Source organism: Phoca vitulina, unplaced genomic scaffold (assembly GCF_004348235.1).
Source record: "Phoca vitulina isolate PV1807 unplaced genomic scaffold, GSC_HSeal_1.0 scaffold4, whole genome shotgun sequence".
Lineage (NCBI taxonomy): Eukaryota > Metazoa > Chordata > Mammalia > Carnivora > Phocidae > Phoca > Phoca vitulina.
The window spans coordinates 48,506,059-48,528,509 of NW_022589707.1; the positions used below are offsets into that span (position 1 = coordinate 48,506,059).

Consider the following 22,451-nt stretch of genomic DNA (forward strand, 5'->3'; position numbering starts at 1 on the left):
TTTAAATAGCAAAACGAGACTCCTGAAAAACATAAAGGTTCTGAAATGCCCCATCAAGTCTACCAAAGGAAACAATTTAACTTTGTTTTTCTTAAGGGCAAACATCTACAGAGAGATGAATCTGACAAAGCAATAAATACGATCTGAATTATTTTCAAAAGTCTTACCTAAGTTTACTAGACACATGTAAAAGGTGCTATCTATTTTAAAGACCTAAAAGATGTTATTATGTCTTAGCATATCATAAATTTCTAAAAGATATACTCACATTTTGCTGTCACTTTGTACCCCCCCAGAGGAGGGGCATGGCCTTCTAATGCATCAAATCCAGCAGAAACTAGGACCATGTCTGGATCAAACTCTTTGGCCACAGGCGTCACTACAGTCCTGCACAGTAAAAAGGCAACCAGTTACACATGGGAATGGTGAATACCTTTAAAAATTGTGCAATGAAAATGACTTGGCACATCCTCAAGAACTTCCCAAGAATAAAGAAAAGGGGAAAAGAAAACACTATTTGAATGGATCAAAACTTATCATTTCCTTAATAGTGAATCACTGTTATTTTAGCATCCCAATTCAGTCTTTTTTCTTTCATCATTTTTTCCCTCTAAATTAAAAAAAAAAATGCTTTGCAGGTACATTCTAAAGCCCATCATATTACATGCACATCTGTGGCTGTTTTATCCCACTGCCTATAAAACAGTGCTTCTTCCAAGGGAGTGACTAATGTTTTACAGAGGAAAGTCGAAGCTTTAGTGAAAACCCGGCTTGCTCCAGTTAGTGAGAACTTGGTGTAAATTTGAACTATAAATTTCTTTTGAGAAAAAGTTGCTTTTCTAACTTAAAAAAAAAAAAAACATTTTTAAATATTTGTCATGGTAGGGGGTAAATCCCGCAAAGGAAAAACACAAAATTCCTTTAATAGAATCCAGACTATAATGTTAAGTGAGTCCAAGGTCAGAGACACCAGGAATGTGGCAGCCTCATCCATGACAGCAACCCCTGCTGGCCCCACTCAGACACTTCAGCATTTACCTCTTCAGCCTTCTCAGGTCACCCCAACCCCTTTTTCCTCAGTGCTGGATTTGAAAGAAAATGACTAATGGATGCTACTGGGCTTTGTAAAATAAAATTGAAAAAATTAAGGTAGGCTTCGAGACCAATGTGCCAATATTAACATTCAAATTTCCAAGGACTATTTAATAAGATGGGGAAACTGCACACAATAGCGAATTTAAAAAGTGGTAAGGTCTCTGTTGTGTGTTTAAGAGAAATAACTGAACTAAATATTAAAATTGCTATCCTTAAGTAGTGACAAAATTAAGTTCTTTTCATTTTTTTATGTTTGCTAATTTCTTAAATTTTTAAAGTGAAAAACCACATATTAGTTCTACACTTAAAAATTTAAACAAGAAGTTGTTGAAGTTATAAAACAAAAAATACTTATTTGAAACTCATAAATGAATGAAATGTTTTTCATAACTCCACTACTGTTATAAAAGTATAAAATCTCAATACTTCAAACTCATAAATGTACATGTAAATGACTTCCACGGTAGTCTTTTTAACAATTGGAAAGCCACTCATATCTGAATTAGCCCACCAGTGAAATTAAGTGAAAACCTAATTTTGTTTACTATGTACAGTTTCATTATTTTATTCTTCAATAAAATTAAGAATCTCTAATACAGCTACATTATCAGGAGAGATATCTTGAATCCTTTTCCTTCCCAATTAATACCAACACTTACATGATAATTTTCATAAAAGTATTATATATTACCAATTCACTACTTTTCATATGAGTGAAATACCATGTGATATATGTATCTGGGATATTATATATTGGACTAAATTGTCTCAAGGAATCGAGACTGTTTTATCAAGGAACTCCATCTATTTAGTATGATTAATACTATGTATTCCTTTTGAAAACAAACAATACTCTTAGGAAAATATGGAGGTAGATGACTGAACCAAGTTGTCATCCAATCACATGCATCATAGTAACCAATTTTCCATCTCCTTTCCCTCTCTTTGGAAAATTTCTCCCCCCTCCTCCTCTTTTCTCCATCATTAGTCTACACTTGTAAGATTGATTGAAGGGTAAACATCCTTCAAGGCACAGCTCACTATCTTCTCCAAAAGGACTTCTATCTACATATGGATATTAAACATATATGTATATATTTTTGAAGGACAAAGATAATAAAGGAGACAAGGATTGCCAATTTGAAAATATGACAAACAAGGAGACAATCTACAGAGGGGAAAATTAAAACAGAAGTCTAAGTGTCTGCAGAGAGGAAGCTACAAAAAGCAAGCTGACTTTTCTCTTTTCCTGGAGAAACAAATGGACCAAAGAGAAAATACCTAGAGAGAATGACACTTGTGAGTCACTCAGACCAACAGTCAGGTTTTTTCCTCAGTCTTCCCATAGTGAATGTACCACTCAAAAGCCCCACTCACCATACAGAGTTCCCACTTATCTTCTCAGTGCCCTTTTCTCAAATATGAAGGACTATTTGAAGAAAATTTCTAGGATAAAAGATAACAAAACTAACATACAAACAAGGGAACTCAGAAAACCAGAGAAAATTCAGGGAAGACACTACAATTACCAAAATTAGGATTACCCTCAAAGATATAAAATAGTACATTTGGAAAATGAAAAGTGGGTGCTATTAAAAGAAGAAGAAACAACAAACAAAACATAGAATAGACTGTTTAAAAGATAAAGTTGACAAGTTCTCTCATAAAGTACAACACAAAACAGAGACATGGAAAGTTGACAACACTCGATAGGACAATTAAAGAACCCGTTTAGGAAGTCAACATACAAAGAAAATTCTAAGGGACTTTTTTTTCTTTTTTCCCAGTCTCATTGAGAAATAATTGACATAGAGCACTGTATTAGTTAAGGTGTCTAGCATAGTGGTTTGACTTATATGTATTGTGAAATGATTACCACAATAGGTTCAGCCAACATCCTTTTCATCTAGATAAAATAAAAGGAAAAAGAAAAAAGAATTCCCATGATAAGAATTCTTAGGATTAACTTTCATAGTATTTCCCAATATATCATACAGCAGTGTTAGCTACAGTTATCATGTTATACATTACATTCCTACTACTTATCTTCTAACTATTAGTTTGTACCTTTGATCACCTTTCTCCAATTCCCCTTGCCCTCACAATCTGCCTCTGATAACCACAAGTCTGATTTCTTTTTCTGAGTTTGTCTTTTTTTTTTCATTTTGTTTTTTAGATTCCATATATAAGTGAAATCATACAGTATTTGTCTTTCTTTGTCTGACTTATTTCACTCATTTAGCATAACACCTTTAAGGTCCATCCATGCTGTTGAAAATGGTAGGATTTCCTCTTTTTTATGGCCAAGTAATATTCCACTATATCTACACACCGCAGTTTCTTTATCCATTCATCCACAATGAACACTTGGGTAGTTTCTATGTCCTGGCTATAATAAATAATGCTGCTACGAACATGAGGGTGCAGATTCCTTTCCAGTTAGTGTTTTCATTTCCTTAGGATATATTCTCAGAAATGGAAATGGTAGATCATAGGATAGTTCTCAATTTAATTTTCTGAGGATTCTCCATACTGTTTTCCATTGTGGCTGCACCAATATACAATTCTACCAATAGTGCATAAAGTTTCTGTTTTCTCCACACCCAGGCCAACATTTGTCATCTCTTATCTTTTTTATGATGGCCATCTAACAGACCTGAGGTGATATCTCACTGTGGTATTAATTTGCATTTCCCTAATGATTAGTGATCTTGAGCATCATTTCATGTAACTGTTGGTCTTATGTATATCTTCTTTAGAAAATGTCTATTCAGGTCCTTTGGGATCATTTTTAAAAATTGGGTTGTGTTTTTTTCTATTGAGTTGTATGAGTTCTTTATATATTTTGGATATTAACCCCTTATCAGATATATGATTTGCAAATATTTTTTCCCATTCCATAGGTTTTTTCATTTTGTTGATGGTTTCTTTTGCTGTGCAGAATCTTTTTAGCTTGACATAGTCACACTTACTTACTTTTTATTTTGTTGCTTGCACTTCAGATATCATAACCAAGTAATTGTTACCAGGGCCCATGTTAAGAAGCTTTATTCCTATGCTTTCTTCTCAAGGTTTCATGGTTTCAGGACTTAAATTTAAGTCTTTAATCCATTTCAAGTTAATTTTGTAACTAGTATAAGATATGGGTTCAGTTTCATTATTTTATGTGTGAATACCCAATTATCACAGCACTATTTATTGAAGAGACTGTTCTTTCTTCACTGAGTATTCTTGGCTTCTGTCTCAAATATTAGTTGACTGTTTATGCTTGGGCTTATTTCTGGGCTCTGCATTCTGTCCCATTGTTCTATTTTTCTGTGTGTGCATGTGTGTGTGCGTGCACACGCCAGTACCATACTGTTTTGATGAATATAGCTTTATAGTATAGCTTGAAATCAGGAAGTTTGATGCTTCCTGCTTTGTTCTTTCTCATGATTTCTTTGACTCTTTGGGGTCTTTTGTGGTTTTTCTCTCTCTGTTTTTTAGAGTGTGTTTTTTCTATCTCTGTAAAAAATGCCATTGGAATCTTGATAGAGATTGCACTGAATCTATATATGGTATTTTATTATTTTTGTCACTATTGTAAATGGGATTGATTTATTTCTTTTTCAGAAAATTCATTGTTAGTGTATAGAATATGGTACTGATTTTTGTATGTTAATTTTGTATCTTGCAACTTTACTGAATTCACTGATTAGATCTTTTTTTTTTTAAAAAAAAAGGATTTTATTTATTTATTTTACTGAGAGAGGGAGCACAAGCAGGGAGAGCAGCAGGCAGAAGGAGAGGGAGAAGCAGGTTCCCTACTGAACAGGACCCTGGGATCATGACCTGAGATGAAGATGGACGCTTAACTGGCTGGGCCACCCAGGCGCCCCTGTGATGTCAGTTTTAATGTCTCCTTTTGCACTTATAATTTTATTGATTTGGGTCTTTTCTCTTTTTTCCTTGGTCTAGCTATATGTTTGTCAATTTTGTTTATCTTTTCAAAGAAGCAACTCTTACTTTGGTTAATCTTTTCTATTATTTTTTAATTAACATATAATGTATTATTTGTTTCAGGGGTCCAGGTCTGTGATTCTTCAGTCTTAACACAATTCACGGTGCTCACCATAGCACATACCCTCCCCAATGTCCATCACCCAGCCACCCCATCCCTCCCACCCACCTCCACTCCAGCAACCCTCAGTTTGTTTCCTGAGATTAAGAGTCTCTTATGTTTGTCTCCCTCTCTGGTTTTGTCTTGTTTCATTTTTCCCTCCCTTCCCCTATGATCCTCTGCCTTGTTCTCTATTTCATTTATTTCTTCTCCAATCTTTATTATTTCTTTCATTCTGCTAATTTTGGGCTAAGTTTGTTCTTTTTCTAGTTCCTTAAGGTATAGAGTTAGGTTGGCTTATCTGGTATCTTTCTTGCTTCTTAATGTAGATGTTTATTGCTATAAATTTCCTTTAGAACTGCTTGTGCTGCATCCTGCAAAGCCTGATATGTTGTGTTTCCATTTTCATTTGTCTGAAGAAAACTTTTCATTTCCCCCATTAATTTCTTCTTTGATCCACTCATTGTTCAGGACAGTGTTGTTTAATTTCCATGTGTTCATGAATTTTCCAGGTTTCTTCTTGTTATTAATTTCTAGTTTCATGCCATTGTGGTCAAAGAAGATACTTGGTATGATGTTAATCTTCTTGAATTTGCTGACTTATATGTGGTCTAATGTATGGTCTATCCTGGAAAATGTTCCATTGGCCTTCAGAAGAATGTGTATTCTGTTGTTCTTGGATAGGATGTTCTGTATACATCTGTTACATCCATTTGGTCTATAGCATTGTTCAAGTCTGCTCTTTCCCTATTGATTCTGTCTGCATGATCTATCTATTGTTAAGAGTGGGGTATTTAAAGTCCTCAACTATTACTGAATTACCATTTATTTCTCCTTTTAGCTCTGGTAGTTTGTGATTTATATATTTAGGTAATCTAATGATGGACACATAAAGATTTATAATTATTTTATCCTCTTGATGTACTGATCACCTTATCATTACACAGTGACCTTCTTTGTCTCTTTTTGCCATTCAGTTTAAAGTCTATTTTGTCTGATATAACTACTCCTACTTTTTTGTGGTTACCATTTGCTTAAAATACTTTTTCTTTTATTTCACTCTCAGTCTATGTGTGTCTTTAAAGCTAAAATGAGTCTCTTTTAGGCAGAATATTGCTGGATCTTTTTCTTCTTTTTTTTTTAATTCAACCATTCTATGTATTTTAATTAGGTAATTTAATCATTATGTTTAATTATTTTTTTTTAAGATTTATTTATTTATTAGAGAGAGAGCATGAGAGGGGGGAAGGGCAGAGGGAGAAGCAGACTCCCCGCTGAGCAAGGAGCCGATGTGGGACTCGATCCCGGGACTCCAGGATCATGACCTGAGCCGAAGGCAGTCGCTTAACCAACTGAGCCACCCAGGCGCCCTGTTTAATTATTTTTTAAAATAAAAAAATTTAATTGAAGCATAGTTGACATAGAATATTAAATTAGTTTCAAGTGTACAACATAGTGATTCAACAATTACATACATTAGGAAATGTTCACCACAATAAGTGTATTACAGTATTATTGACTATATCCCCTATGGTGTGCTTTTCATCACCATGACTTTTTTATTTTAAAACTGGAAGTCTGTATCTCTTAATCTCCTTCATACGTATCATCCATGTTTAAAGTAATTATTGATAAGGCATACTATTGCCATTTTGTTTATTGTTTTCTGGTTGTTTTGTAGATCCACTGTTCTTTGTTTCTTATCCTGCTGTCTTTTTCTGTGTTTTGATGTCTTTTGGTATCAGTATGCTTTGACTTCTTTATTGTGTTCTTTTGTGCAATTACTATAAGATTTTCCTTTGCAGTTACTAGGAGGTTTACATAAAATATCTTAAACTTCTAACATCCTATTTTAAACCAATAACAACTTAACTTCAATAGATTTAATAAAATTAACACTTCTATTTCTCTTCCCCCTCAATTTTAGGTTATTGCTGTTACAATTTACATTTTTTTAATATATTGTGTAACTAATAGTAGATTATTGTAGTTTTGGTTATTTTTACTATGTTCTTTTTTTCTTTAACTTTTAAACTAGGGTTGTGAGTGTGCCACTATTAACATATTGCAGAATCTAACTTTGGCTATATATTTACCATTGCCAATGAGGTAATATTACCTTTTAATGTTTTTATGTTGTCAATTAATGTTCTTTTACTCCTACTCAAAGAATTCCCTTAAACATTTCTTGTAAGGCAGTTCTGATGGTAATGAACTCCCTTAGCTTTTGTTTGTTCAGACACATCTTTATCTCTCCTTTGTTTCTGAATGACAGCTTTACCAGATATAGAATTCCTGGTTGATAGTTACTTTCTTTCAATATTTTGAATATGTTGTCCCATTCTCTTCTGGCTTGAAAAGTTTCTCTTGAAAAATCCACTGATAATCTTATGGGGGTTCTCTTGTATGGAACTTTTCTCTTGCTGTTCTTAAAACTCTTTGTTTTTGACTTTTGACAGTTTACTTATGATATATTTCAGTTTATCCCTATTTGTGTTCAACCAATTTGGGGTCCTTTGGGCCTCATGAATCTGGATGTCCTCTTCTTTCCCCAGGTTTGGAACATTTTCAGCCTTTATTATTTTAAATATATGTTCTGTCCCCTTAACTTTCTCTTTTCTTTCTCGAATTCCCATAATGTGAACATTGTTTCTTTTCATTGTGTCCCATAACTCTTATTGGCTTTCTTCATTTTTTTTCATTCTTTATTGCACCTCTGGGCAATTTCCAATATCCTATTCTTCAGGTCACTTATTCTTTCTTCTGCAATGTGGAGTCTACTTTTGAAACTCTCTCTTGAATTTTTCAGTTCAGTTATTGTGTTTTTCAATTCTAGGATTTGCTTGTTTTTTGTTTTTGATGGTTATCTCCTTGCTGACCTTCTCATTTTGTTCATGAATTGTTTCCCTAATTTCTTGAAGTTGTCTGCGTTTTCTTGTAGTTCACTAACCCTCCATAAAAGGATTATTCTGAATTCTCTGTCTGGCACTTCATAGATCTCCATTTCTTTAGAGAGACAATTATTGGAGCTTTATAAGTTTCCTTTGGTAGTATCACATTTACTTGGATTTTTTGTGAGCCTTGATTGCTTATGTTGGTATCTGCACATGTGAGTAATGATCCTCCTCTTTCAGACTTTACTGGTTTGCTTTGGCAGAGACAGTTCTTCACCAGTAAGCTCAGTTTGGGTCTGTGGGTGTGTCAACTGGTAATGTCCTTGGGCAGTTGGGGTCTGCTATTATGGTCTATTTTGGGGCAAGGCAACTTTCTGAGCTCTAAGGATAGGGATGGGGAGGTCTGCCACTGGCTGAGTGCAGCTGGAGAAGACTGCTGCTTGGTTCCTACCCAAGTAGGGCTATAAGAGGAGCTCCACAGCTGCCTGGATTCTCTAGTCAGGCTTACTAGAATGGCTGGGACTGAGTACCATATTCAGTAATAGATGAGGCTATGAATTAGTTTCCTTGCCCTGGCAAGGAAACGAGAACAAGGGCCTGTATAGCTTGTTGTTTGGTGATCTGAACTGAAACTGTGCCCCATAGGGTTAATGAGGGTTAATGAGGTTGAAACTGGCAGAAAATTTAGAGCTTGGGTTTCAGAGAACTGTTTCCCCCAGTCAGCTATTGTGCGCAGACCCCACTAAAAATCCACTAGGTGTCTCTGTAGAAGCCTGGACTCAAGGTCAACTGATAAGGTTCCAGCTTATGAACAAATTAGGCCCTGCATTCCTTACCTAAGATAATGAACCCCAAACCCCTTCCAGTTTATAAGAGCTCTCAGAGCATAACCATAACTCCTTCTCCTTGTCCTAAGATAACCTCCTGATGTCAAAGAGCTGAATTTTGCCCTGTTCTGATGTTAAGTGTCACCCCAAAGTGAACATGGGATGTATGTTACATATATGTTTGCTCAGTGTGCCTGCTCCATTTTTTCTTATGAATAGTCATAAATTTCCTTGCCCTTTTAAGTCAATATGTGTTTTGGGGCACCCAGGTGGCTCAGTCAGTTAAGCGTCTGCCTTCAGCTCAGATCATAATTCCAGGGTCCTGGGATTGAGCCCCGTGTCAGGCTCCCCACTCAGCAGGGAGTCTGCTTCTCCCTCTTCCTCTGCCTTCCCCCCAACTCATGTAAACTCGCTCTCTCAAATAAAAAAATAAAATGTTTTAAAAAAAATAAATCAATATGTGTGTGATCTCAACCCCTATAATTATAAAAAGAAACTTGTTCTCTCCCCCTGAGGGAGGTGGATTTGAGGCTTGCCCTGTCATACCCATCTCCTCATTTGGCTGCCTCTAAAGTAAATCTTTTCCTTTCTGCATACCTGATATATCTGTGATTGACTTTGCTGTGCATCGGGCAGATGGATCTGTGTTCAGTTACAGAATCAAGCCAGAGTTTTCCCTGGTCAGTTGAGTCTACCAGTTTTGCTCTGCAGATGGGGAAGCCACAGGCCATGCTCAAGTACCACATGTTCAAGTGCTGTACCTTGGGCTGTTGAATGCGCTATGCAATTTCCCATGTGCTCTGGTTAGGTTCCCTGGTCAAACAGGCTGAAGACTGCATTCAGCTATGAGTGGAGATAAAATTATGTTCCCCACAAGGGTGTGGAAGGAAAAGCAGCTTGAAAGCCAAATACAAAACTCTTTGTTGTCTTAACATAAGCCAATCAGCAACCCCAAAATTCCTGATCATACACGGCCACTGGCTTTGCTATGCAGACTATCATCTCTGCCGACCCACCTCATGGTTTAAGTACCACTGTGCTGAACAGTCTCCAGGAGTTGTCTTCAGCTCTTCTGGTCAGATAGGACAGAAAGACAGTCTCTAGAGTAGGTGGAGCTATCTCAGCTCCCTTGCCTGGGTGGCAGTGGGAGGGGCCAGGGTGGCTCCAGACAACTTTCAGTTTCCCAGATAGGCTCTGTCTTTTGGGAAGGGCTGGGAGATACCCTTAGCCCTGGCTATGAATTAATTAATCTTCCTGTCTGTGTATGGCAGGGGAAAGCTCCACTTCTGGTACTGGCTTTGCTTTGGGGGCAATCAGCTCTGCCTGCCCGCCTCTTAGGTTGAATGCCTTTGGGCCACAGCTTCTAGGAATTGTCTCCACCCCTTCTGGTCAGATGGGGCCAGAAGACATTTTCCACAGTGGGTGGGACTGCAATTCAACTCATTGTCTGAGCCTGGGAAAACCTGGCTCTAGGGCCTGCAAAACTCCTTTGAGGATCTGAATCAGGTAGATCTGCACACCATGTTCTCTGGTCAAAGTGAACTCCTGACTTGGTTCTGCAGATGAGCAAAACCACTGGTTGGGATTACTACTTGGGTACTGCAGGTATGAACATGGGCTGCCCAAATCTGTGTGCTGGTTGTTGCAAGACCCTCCTTTCTCTACCACAGTCAGATTCTCAGTGGTTGAGCCCCACAGGTTTCCCTGTAATCCTTGTGGTGTGAGATCAGAGTAGGGGCTCCTGCAAAACAATCCACAGTGCTGGGGTGTTGTTCCCTCTAGGTTCTCTTTTTCCACTGGAGGAACGAGAGGCTTGGGGGAGACCTCTCTGTGTGGTGATGTGCCAGCCTGGGTTAAGAGGAATGTGGTCAATGTGTAGCCACTTTTCTTACTCTTCTAATGCAGTTTTCTTGGTCTTTGTGCTGCAGGGGGTTGCTTCAGCTTTACCCCCATGTTCTAGAATTCTCTCAGTGGTGTCTTTTCTTTCAATACTTGTTAGTTGTTCTTGTGAGGGGGAGCAAAGTCAGGAACAACCTGTGTCACCATGTTGATTATGTCACTTGGGAAACTTTTCCAAATTTAGAATCTCCTATCCATCCAAACTGCCAATCAACATTGAGAGTAGAATAATCAAGTTTCAGACTTTCAAACTCTTAAAAAAATAGTATCTCAAAATCTTAAAAAAAAAAGGTGGGTCAGGGGGCACCTTGCTGGCTCAGTTGGTGGAGTATGTGACTTTTGATCTTGGGGTTGTGAGTTTGAGACCCATGTTGGGTGTAGAGATCATTTAAAAAAAAATAAAATCTTGGGGCACCTGGGTGGCTCGGTCAGTTAAGCGTCTGCTTTCAGCTCAGGTCATGATCTTGGGGTCCAGGGATGGAGCCCCGTGTCCAGCTCCCTCCTCAGCATGGAGTTTGCTTCTCCCTCTCTCTTTGCCCCTCTCCCCAGCTTGTGCTTGCTCACTCTCTCTCTCTCAAATAAATAAATAAAATCTTTAAAAAAAAATAAAATAGGGGCGTCTGGGTGGCTCAGTTGGTTAAGTGTCTGCCTTCAGCTCAAGTCATGATCCCAGGATACTGGGATCAAGCCCTGCGACTGGCTGCCTGCTCAGCAGGGAACCTGCTTCTCCCTCTCCCTCTGCCTGTCACTCCCCCTGCTTGTGTGCCTGCGTGCTCTATATCAAATAAATAATAAAATCTTAAAAAAAAAAAAATCTTAAAAAATAAAATAGGATCTCTCACAAATATTTTCATAGGAAGGTACTAGATGACATATTCCATTAAATGAAGGCATACACTATGAATGAGACACAAATCATTCACCCCGTCAAAACATTTTTTAAACATCCATTTTTGCCAAAATGAAAGAAAATTACTCTTACTTTAGGAAAAAATAGTAGAAATGTGCATGGAATGGAATAGGTTTCATTTCAATGCAACTATTTTGTTAATAAAGACATCTTACCAACTTACAGGAGAATTATATCTATTTATCCACATATCTCAAAATATAAAGAATCTGCTAGTTTCCATCTGAAGAAAACACTACTTTTGTTATGTACATCATTCCTGAGTTCACAAAAATGGTTTTTGCAATTTCACACATTTCAAATGCTCTACTTTGGGCGCCTTGGTGGCTCAGTTGGTTAAGCGACTGCCTTCAGCTCAGGTCATGATCCTGGAGTCCCGGGATCGAGTCCCGCATTGGGCTCCCTGCTCGGCAGGGAGTCTGCTTCTCCCTCTGACCCTCCTCCCTCTCATGCTCTCTGTCTCTCATTCTCTCTCTCTCAAATAAATAAATAAAATCTTTAAAAAAAAAATTCTCTACTTTGCAGGACTAAGCCTATAGACTTGAACTTACTCCAAAAATTAAGAAAAACAGAAAATGGGAAAAAAAAATACATGCCCAGAATTGTGTCGGAGTGATAGACGTTTGTTGAATGAATTAATGATGCATAATTCTAAGAGTTGTGATGCTGTGCTACAATATATGCTGTGTACTGAAGAAATACATGGTAACAGATGCTTAACAGTGGTACTGATAAGGTTCATTCACTTATTTCAACAAGTATATAATGAGTGTCTACTATGTTACAAACTCTTTTGCCTTAAAGACATGTTAAATTTTGAACTGAATCTTTATATTCCTATTGTTGACTTCAAAGTCTTTCATGCTCAGTTCTCTGATAAACTGATGAAACTAAGACACCACAGATCTCTTTATTGTGGCAATTATTTTAGCAATGTACATGAAGTGTTTGTACTCTTCTGTTTATGCCAGTGTAGACTGATTAATTCAAAAGGTCTATGTCTGAAAGATTAAAAAACACATTTGGGTAAAACGTAAGTAGGAAAAACTGTAATTTTTCTTAACTAGAACAAATCCTCAAAGGCATTCATTTAAAATTTTATCTGAACTATCAGGTTTTCTGGTTAAAGATAGCAAACAAAGCATATATGTTTGTCTCTCATCTTTCCCAATATCCTACTGACAGGAAAGCATAAGAATATATATATGAATTAATGGTTTTAAATATATATCAGGCAAACAGTCATAGAATAACTTTAGGTGTGTGTGTATGTGTGTGTGCATGGGTTAGTATGTATTTCCTAAAATCAATGACAGTCCAGTAGCAAAGAGCACCATTAGTACCCAGATCTTGTTTTCTAATATCAATCTCCAATAAAAGGATCCAAGGATCCTTGGAGAAGTGGTTGATTCCAAGACTGTGTCAGGGGAAACACAAGCTATTTTTGAACAGGTTGTGGTGATAGCAAACAATGAAATGCTCAAATAAAGATAAGGACATGTCAATAGGGCATACGACCTAATGTCAAAGAGCTCCCAAGAGCCAAATCTGTGACAATTTGAGGACCAAAATAACAAATGACAGTACTGGATTATAATCAATAGAGTCAAGTAAGTATCTGTGTGTCCACAGAGAGATTAAAAAATAATGGAATGGAGAAGAAATAGCTCTGCCTTACAGAAAAATTTCAACTAATAAGTATAGAAGAATTGAGGGAAATAGAAAATCACCATTTGAATGAGACAGAAATAATTGGTACAGACAAGGGCCATGTAAGGATGCTGAAATTACTGGGCAATAGTTTGAGAAGAAAGTTGTTGTTTGCATTAATATCTTCCAAAGTATCTTCCCCAAGATATTCTAAAGGGAAAAAAAACCCAGAAACTTTAAAATGAAGAAACCTGCAGATACCACCATAATAAAGTGATCAAGGTTAACATCTCTTGTGGTAAGACATATCAACATCAATAGTCCCTAATATGATACATGAGAAAGGCTAATCTAATCTAATAATGAGAAAACATCAGGCAAACCTAAATTGAAGGACATTTGACAAAATAACTGACCAGTATACTTAAAAGTCACGGCCAGGAAAAAATAAGGAAAGACTAAGGAATTGCTACAGATTGGAGGAGACTAAGGAGACATGACATCTAAGTGCAGTGTAAGACTCCAGATTGGATCCTACAATAGGAAAAGGACATTAGTGGACAAACAGCAGTCTCATTCAAAATCAGTGGCCTAGCTAAGAGTATTGTACAAAAATTAATTTCTTAATTTTGATAATTATATGATTGTTATGTAAATTTCTAACATCAGGGGAAACTGAGTATAGGCCATATAGGAACTCTGTGCTATTCTTACAAATTTCCTGGAAATCCAATAGTATTTTAAAATAAAATGTTACCAAGTATCAGAATACAAAAAAATAATTTATGACAACAAAAGAGGATGGAAGAGATGTTTACAAACAGAGATTTTTTAGAAAAGATATATTTATTTATTTGAGAGAGAGAGAGAGAGTGTGAGCTTGAAGGGTAGAGGGGGAGAGGGAGAGAGAATCTCAAGCAGACTCCCATTGAGCGCACAGCCTGATGCTGGGCCGTACTCGGGGCTGGACTCAGGGCTGGATCTCAAGACTCTGAGATTATGACCTGAGCAGAAATCAAGAGTCACACGCTTGACTGTCTGACTCACCCAGGCACCCCAACAAAGAGAGATTTTTTAAACAAATTTCTAGAAGAGGGAAATTGACTAGGTACATACTGAAACAAATGAAATAAACAAAAGCTACCACCCTGCACACACTCTCATGGGACCATAGAAGAAATGGGAGACACTCCCACCCAGTGGAACTCCAGTAAAGAAACATGTATGGTGTAGGAAGAGTCAAGACTGAAAACAAGAGATTAAAGAAATGTTAGTTGGTTAAGAAGACCATAACTATATGTCAACACCTTAATCACCTTCCCTCTCTCTGCCAGCAACCAGTGTTTAATCCCAGGCAGAACATTCAGATGATTCTCTTAAGAAAAGGAGGTGTCTGGAGAAAGCCAAAGCTTCTAGTGTGGATACTGTTGCCCCAAAATACAGTCTTCCTTATTTTGTCATTTAGGGAGATTCAGAGACCATGAGCCATCTTCTGGAATGCTAACCCCAAAGTGGGGTTAGCGGTCCACATACTCCATCCCATGCCCACTGACACAGAGCTCCCATTTGACCCATTTGTACAACCACAGGGAAAAATCTGACACCAGTTACTACTTTCATAAATATCAATGGCAAAGCAGAAATTTCCTGGCATATAAGGAGAACCAGCAGTATAAAGAAAAAAAAAAGATTAAAATAAATATAAATAACTCTGAAAAAAACAGATAGTTCAGGCAATAGAAATAATAACCTCAAAGAGATTCAGAAAAATATTTTATCTTTAAAATACAGACATGCTGATATGAAAGAGGAACATCAAAGAAAAGGGAAGTACTTAAAGATAAAAACTACAATTGCATAAACTAATAGAAGCTCTGAAAAAATAAAATTAAAGTAATTCCTCCTAAAAGGAAGCAAATAGACAAAATATAAGTGGGAAAATATGAGACAAAAAGGATTAATCCAAAAGTCCTATCTTTGAACAACAGGGTCCCTAAGAATGCTGAGAAAGAGGGGAGGAAATTTTCAACTAATAACAGAAGATAATTCTTAGGAATTGAAAAATGACTCAAGGCTACATATTTGGTAACTCCAACTGATGCAAAACCTTATGAATAAAAACATATATACACTCTTAGACATATTCTCATGAAACTTCAAATATCCAGGGATCCTTAAGAAAGAAAAAAGTCATCCTCAAAAGAGATCAAGAAGGAGATTGACATCAGACTCCCAATCAGCAACAGTGAATATCCTCACATTCTGAGGGAAATGATTTTTAAACTCTAATTCTGCTTCCAGCTATTACATGCTAGTATTCAAGTATGTTAAATAAAAATAATTTAAGACACATAAGGGCTCAGAAATTTAATTCCAAGACACCCTTTCTGAATAACTTAAGAATGTACTTCTCTAAATCAAGGAAGTAAACCAAAGAAACAGAGAAGCATAGGACCAAAGCAGTATATGTATCATAGGAGAATGATAAAGACAGTCCAAGCACCTGATGATTTGTATGTGTATTTCTTTGCTTGAAAACAAACTACTAAAGCAATAATGATAGCATATCTGCTTTCTCATATCCAACTGACCACTGGAGATTCTGTCATAGGAGAAAAGAAACCCATTTTGGATTTATTTCTGTGAAATGTGATTCTAATTCAGAACCTCCCCAGTTAGAATCAGATCTCCAGATTTATTTCATCACTAGTCAGTGGTCAAAGAATTGACTGCACTGACATTGAAGCATGTGCTTTATTTAAACTGAGTCACACTAGTGATTTCCCATGATTCACCGAGGTGTGTGTGAAATAACATATATGATGCTACCCACTCATATGGCATGCTCAGTGCAGGGGAGCACAGCTTTGGCTTTGGGAAAAACAAAAGGCTTGCTTCTTCAGCCTTAAACTCAAAATTTAAAGCCTTTCGAAGCTTTATAATCTATACAGTTATCAATATTTTTGTAGACATTCAGAAGTCACTTATTAAACCCCTGCTGTATGAGAGGTACTGGGACTTTGCCGGGATTCAAAGATATGAACAAATTGTAGTTCTGCCCTAAAGGAGTTCATAACTTAGAAGGAAACATGTTTTTGCAGTATGGCATGGCACAAACTCAGTCACAAACAATGTACCAAGAGACAGGGATGAAGACAGTATGAAGAAAGGCCTACAGAAGAAAGAACATGAAAAGTGAATTTGGACATTAGTGTAAAAGGTTGGCAGGAAGAAAAAAGTAGGGAGGGCAGTTCAGGCAGATGGAGTAACAAGGGCAAGGTCGTGGGCATTTGAAAGGGCATGGAGACTTATGACAAATACTTTGATATGACTGGAGCGTATGGTACATATGGGATAGCAGTAGCAGAGAAGGCTATAAAGGCATGCAGTTCCCAGCCCTGTCTGAAAGAGGACCAGGAAACCTTGATGTTGAGGAAACCAGGGGCCGTGAGATGGTGGTGGCAAGAGTTTCAGGAACTGGAAAGTGGACTGGAGGCTAAGTGCATCACACAGTTCATTCAATTCTTTTCTTCACTCAACAAATCTTTACCAACCTCCTGAGATATTCCAGGCACTATGGTAGGCAGGGTTTATAGCAAACAAAGTCCCTGATCTCCTGCCTTCATCGAGTTTACATTCTAATAGAGGAGAAAGACAGTGTATAAATACACAAGGAAGCATGTAAGAAAGGGTTTCAGTGAAAAATAAATATAAAGTCATGGGAGGTGGTGCAAGTTAAATATGGATACATAGAGAAGGCAGCTCTGAGCTGGTGACAGTGGAATAAAGCTGCACTGTGTTAAGGAAGGAGGTAGGTCAAGTGAATTATGAAAAAACGCTGGCCTGTGGGAATAGTAAATGCAAGAATCTGAAGTGGGAGGGTCTTTGGTGTATTCACAAGGACCACAAGGAGGCAATTATGGCTGATATAAAATGAATAAAGGAAAGATGGCTGGAAATGGGGTCAGAAAGGCAGCATAAAGCCAGTTCATATAGGGCCTCATAGGCCATTGTAAGGACTTTGGATTTCATTCTGAACAAGAAAGGAAACTGGAACGTTTTGAGTAGAACAGTGACATGATCTGATTTATATCATTTCTGTCCTCATCAATTAAGCTAAGTATTTTAAAGTATCTTTTAGAATGATGAGGTCTTTTTGACCTCTGAGACAGCAGATTCTAATTCCCTATGTAATTTATAATGGCATATTATAAGCATGTAAATATGAATTACAGGTGAAAATCCAAGCCTACACTTCTCTTTGTATTTTAATTGTAAGTCACCACTTACAGTTCATGCTTGGACAAGTGATGAAGGCAGCTTATCAAGGAACAGCTGCTAAACAGATTCTAGGCAGTGATTGTGGTGGCTGGTGCTTCAAGATGTCCCTCAGCACCTCACTCATCACTAGACCAGCCCCCTTCGGGGGATGCACCAAGGGAAGGGATATCATGGATATTTGTGGAAGAAGGTCAGCTCTGGGAGCTCTAAGCACATCAAGTATACTGGTGTTGTCTACCAGACCCACCAGTACCAACTTCAGTAAGTCCTGCTCTTCTTCCTTAAATTCCACCCTCCATCTCCTCACACACCCAACAGAAACACACTCACACACATATATTGTCCCTTTCTATCACCACCTTCTGTTTTCTTTATTGCCTCAATTTTCCATCTTCAGCAGTTCCCTTTCTCTTACCCCCATCTCCAGTCCATTAGGAAAACCTGTTGTCTACACATTCAAACTATATCCAGAAACTTACCACATCTCAACACCTCCTTTGTCATCACCTTGGCCTGTGCCAACACCTCTTATTTCAATTAGAGCTACAGCCTCCTAGGAGGTACCCCTATTATCTCTTTTGCCTACTTTGTACTCCCATTCTCAACACAGCAGCCAGGTTGATATGTTTAGCATATCAGATCCCAATCATTTTTCTCAGGGTAAAAGTAAAGGTTGTTTAAGGGCCCACAAGTCTGCACAATGAGGCTGCCCAGCATCAATCTGATCCCATCTCTTACAACAGTCCATCAGGACTCTATTCACAAATAGGCTAGATGGACTCTGGCCATCAGGATTTTTACACTGGCTACTCCCTCTGCCTGGAGTGCTCTTTCCAGATGCTAACTCCCTCACCTTCCTCAAATCTTTGCTCAGGTATCATGAACAAAAGGCAGTAAGACCTTTCCCTGATACTTTTCCCCACACCTACCCCACCTCTATCATTCCTAACTCTTTTATCCTGCTCTTTTTTCCCCCATAACACTTACTACCTTCCAAAGTGATACATGATTTACTTATTTATTACGTTCACTACGTATTTTATTGTCTGATTCTCCCCACTAGATGCAAGCTCCCCAAGGGAAGAAACTGTTTGCCTCTTTGTTGAAAGACGTATCTGAGGGACTTAAATAGTACTTCCCACATGGTGGGTACTCAATAAATTGTTGAATGGAATGCCAAATGATAACCTCTCTGGTTTTGTTTTCACTCTAATTCAGCCTCTGCTCATTTCACAAATATATTTGAAATACTTCTTTTAGTAAAAGGCCATCTACATTTCTTTTGTCATGTCATTGTATATGAGCTGTCACTTTGAGTGTAATCATCAGATCATCCCACCTTCCTCTCTTGGCCAGCTGGTTACAAAACTGTCCAAGCATAAAAACAGAATAGGGATGATAATTGTAAGAATGTGCAAAAACCCATTTAATTAATTTTTAATCTAGACATTATACTAATGAGAAAAAGAGGAAAAGAGGGGATAAAAAGTCTTCACAACTTCAGAAGATGTAGTGTGTACATGATGTGGATTCTATTTCTTCATATAATGTTCTATTTTCCTCTCCTGGGTCTATATGGTTTTTTGTCTCACTAATTTTGCTCAATATTAATTTCCTTTTATCTTAACCTATTTTTGTTCATCGATTTAGATATGTTTCTCAGTGTCTAGTTCTTTTGTATTTGTACAAATTAAGCATTTAAATAGGAATTCTGCCAGTGCAAAGGCATTATTCTCTAACCATCTCGCTTTGATGAGCACTAGAACACTGCATGAAAGAGAGGGAGAAGGGGAAAGGTAGGGTTTCTACAAAAGCCTTAAAAAAGGGGGACCAGGGTACCTGGGTGGCTCAGTTGGTTAAGCGTCTGCCTTCGGCTCAGGTCATGATCCTGGGGTCCTGGGATCAAGTCCCACATCAGGCTCTCTGCTTGGCAGGGAGTCTGCTTCTCCCTCTGCCCCTCCCTGCTGCTTGTGTGCTCTCTCTCTCTCTCTCATAAATAAAAAAAGGGGGGGGGGCAAATTCTGCAATGTTTTACACTGTGTACCATCTCAAAATTGAATTATCTAGCTTCAGTGTACAATTGTAATGAAGTAGGAAGATCGATGGACAACCAACTCAATAATATCTGGTTTCTGTTCTTGCCCGTTCCTAAATGTATGACCTTAGTAAACTGTCTTTCCTCAACTATTAGTTTCTTCAACAAAAAAAATGGGAGTAGGGGGAGCTTCACTTAGATGGTCTCTGAAGTCACATGCAGTTCTCACAAAATACGATTTTTTATGTCTCAGAACTACTACATCAAAGAAACATTTTTCTCACCTTCTTATTCTCTTTCTTTTGCATTTGGTAAGAAAAACCATTACCTCTTTGGAGGGTGAGGGAATTAGGTGAAGGTGGCTGAAAAGTACAAACTGCCAGTTCTAAATAGATATAAGATAAATATGATAAATAAATAAGGGATGTAAAGTACAACATAAGGATTATAGTTAACAATACTGTATTGCATATTTGAAGGTTGCTAAGAGAGAACATCTTAAGAGTTCTCACCAAAAGGAAAGAAATTTTAACTATGTGAGATGATGGATGTTAACTAATCTTACTGTAATCATTTGGCAATTTATACATACATCAAATCATTACATTGTATACCTTAAATTTATACAATGTTATATGTCAATTATATATCAACAAAACTGGAAAAAAGAACCTCTGCCTGAAGCTCAACATCCTTTCTGAACAAAATCTGTGTTACATACTCATTTATTCACCCTTATCCTTTTGGGTCAATTCTGAAGTGTCTCTCTCCTTGGAGTACTCTGGGCTCTAGAGTCAAGAAATCACTACACTTTAAAAAAAAGTATTTATGAGTTATATTACTACAGCAGAATTATCACTTTTAAAAAGTTTGGAGTTCTAATATGAAATTTAGTTTGTTTATATTATTATTTTGCTACATTAAAAATTTTTTTCATATTTTATTTTTTTTGTAGTTGCTACATTAAAATGTTAATTATAGTACTGTGTTTTTAAAAGAATGAATCCTTGATGAGAATAAGAAAACTATGTATGAACATCACTTTTAAAAGCATAAGAATAGGTCTAAGATCTCATATTACTTCATTTAAATGTGTGTGTATATCATAACATCTCACAATATATTCTAACAGGAATCTGTACATTCTAACTAAATATGTGTGTATGTGTACTTAATACAATAATATTCATATATTCCTAGTCCATAACGTTTATTCTTTTAATTAGAGCTTTAAATGTGACATTTAGTAAGTTTATATTTCTTCAGTATATCAAAATACTAATGCTAATTTTAGAATTCTGGCATTAAAAAAAAAAAAAAGAATGAAGACTTGAAGGGACTAAGGGACTTTCCTTACCTAAGATGTGTCATATGGGCAGTAATAGTTCTTACTAATTTAGAGATATTACTCAATGTGTCTCTGAACTCAGAGTTGGGAGGAAAATCTTTCTCAAGAGTAGCTCTTCCTGGGGCGCCTGGACGGCTCAGTCGTTAAGCGTCTGCCTTTGGCTCACTCAGGTCATGATCCCAGAGTCCTCCGATCGAGCCCCGAGCCCCACATCCAGCCCCGAATTGAGCCCCGAGCCCCAAGCCCCAAGCCCCGCATCAGGCTCCCTGCTCGGCAGGAAGCCTGTTTCTCCCTCTCCCACTCTCTCTGCTTGTGTTCCCTCTCTTGCTGTGTCTCTCTCTGTCAAATAAATAAAATCTTAAAAAAAAAAAAAAAAGAGTAGCTCTTCCTGGTTTGGGGACACTGTCAGTGAAGGTCATGTTATTATATTCATAGTATTATATTTTCTATTCCTCTGTGTATGGAATGATGCTGGCTTCCTAGATAAAATCCTAGACTCAGGCATAGCAAGTTGGGCAAAATTATAATGCTAGTGTATCAAAATGGATGAAGTGAATCTTATGTAATTACCATACAGAAACAGAGTAGTAATGGAATTAACAGATTTTGCTTTTGTTGAACTCTATTTTAAGACTTAGTCTAGAAAAATTAACAAAGCAGAATTAGGAAACTCTGAGACGTGATTAGTTTGGAGTTTCTAGAAGTCATTTAAGAGCTAATATTAAAATTTTATTGAAATAAACCTTCTTTTCCTTTGAAATACAAAATGAAATGCATGTATGTTTATATATGTCCCTTCCCAGCCACTATGAAAGTATATAAATGCTGTGTATTTTAATATGCTAAAACTGTGGCTATAATTTTGCAACACTGGTTTTCAAGTAATATTTTATTATGATTCCAAATGTGGGTCTAGTAACTCACGGATGATCTTATGTGTTAATTTCATAAGTATTGCTAAATCAGTTCTTCCAAATTTGTAAAAGCTAGGGCTCTGCCACTATCCATTGAACAAAGGACTGAGTCCTAAGTAACCAATGCTGAGCCAAAACAGAAAAGATCAAGATCTTCTCTAGGGTAATTCCCTAGAACTACGGATTCCTTCTTGAATCCCTGCAAAATTGCAATTTATGGTTACCATGATCACCTACAGCAGACTTTAAGCTCTAACTTCTCTTACGCCTACCTTATTCCTTCTCCCTATTCCTTTCATCTTTTTTTCCCTCTTCCCTTCCTTTTTTTCTCTTTTATTTTCTAATTTCTTCTCTCTTTTTTTAGACCAATTGTTCTTAGGACACGAACATAATTTAAGAAGACTCTGGAAAAAATTTTTACATAAATCAGAGCACAGATTTTTCAATTTTGTTTCCTTCATAAAGACCAAATGGACAACTGAGGAAGAAAATATATTTA

The 22,451-nt window shown here is 37.1% G+C and overlaps 1 protein-coding gene across 13 annotated transcripts in view; it reads right to left on the reverse strand.

The window, feature by feature from the left end:
• Window positions 1-22,451, reverse strand: part of HDAC9 (histone deacetylase 9) — a 912,577-nt gene that overhangs the window by 146,699 nt on the left and 743,427 nt on the right. For all 13 annotated transcript variants that reach the window (XM_032401986.1, XM_032401978.1, XM_032401976.1 and 10 more), the window contains one exon: window positions 269-387. In XM_032401986.1, the coding sequence (XP_032257877.1) occupies window positions 269-387 (119 nt within the window). The remainder of the gene's footprint in view (window positions 1-268; window positions 388-22,451) is intronic.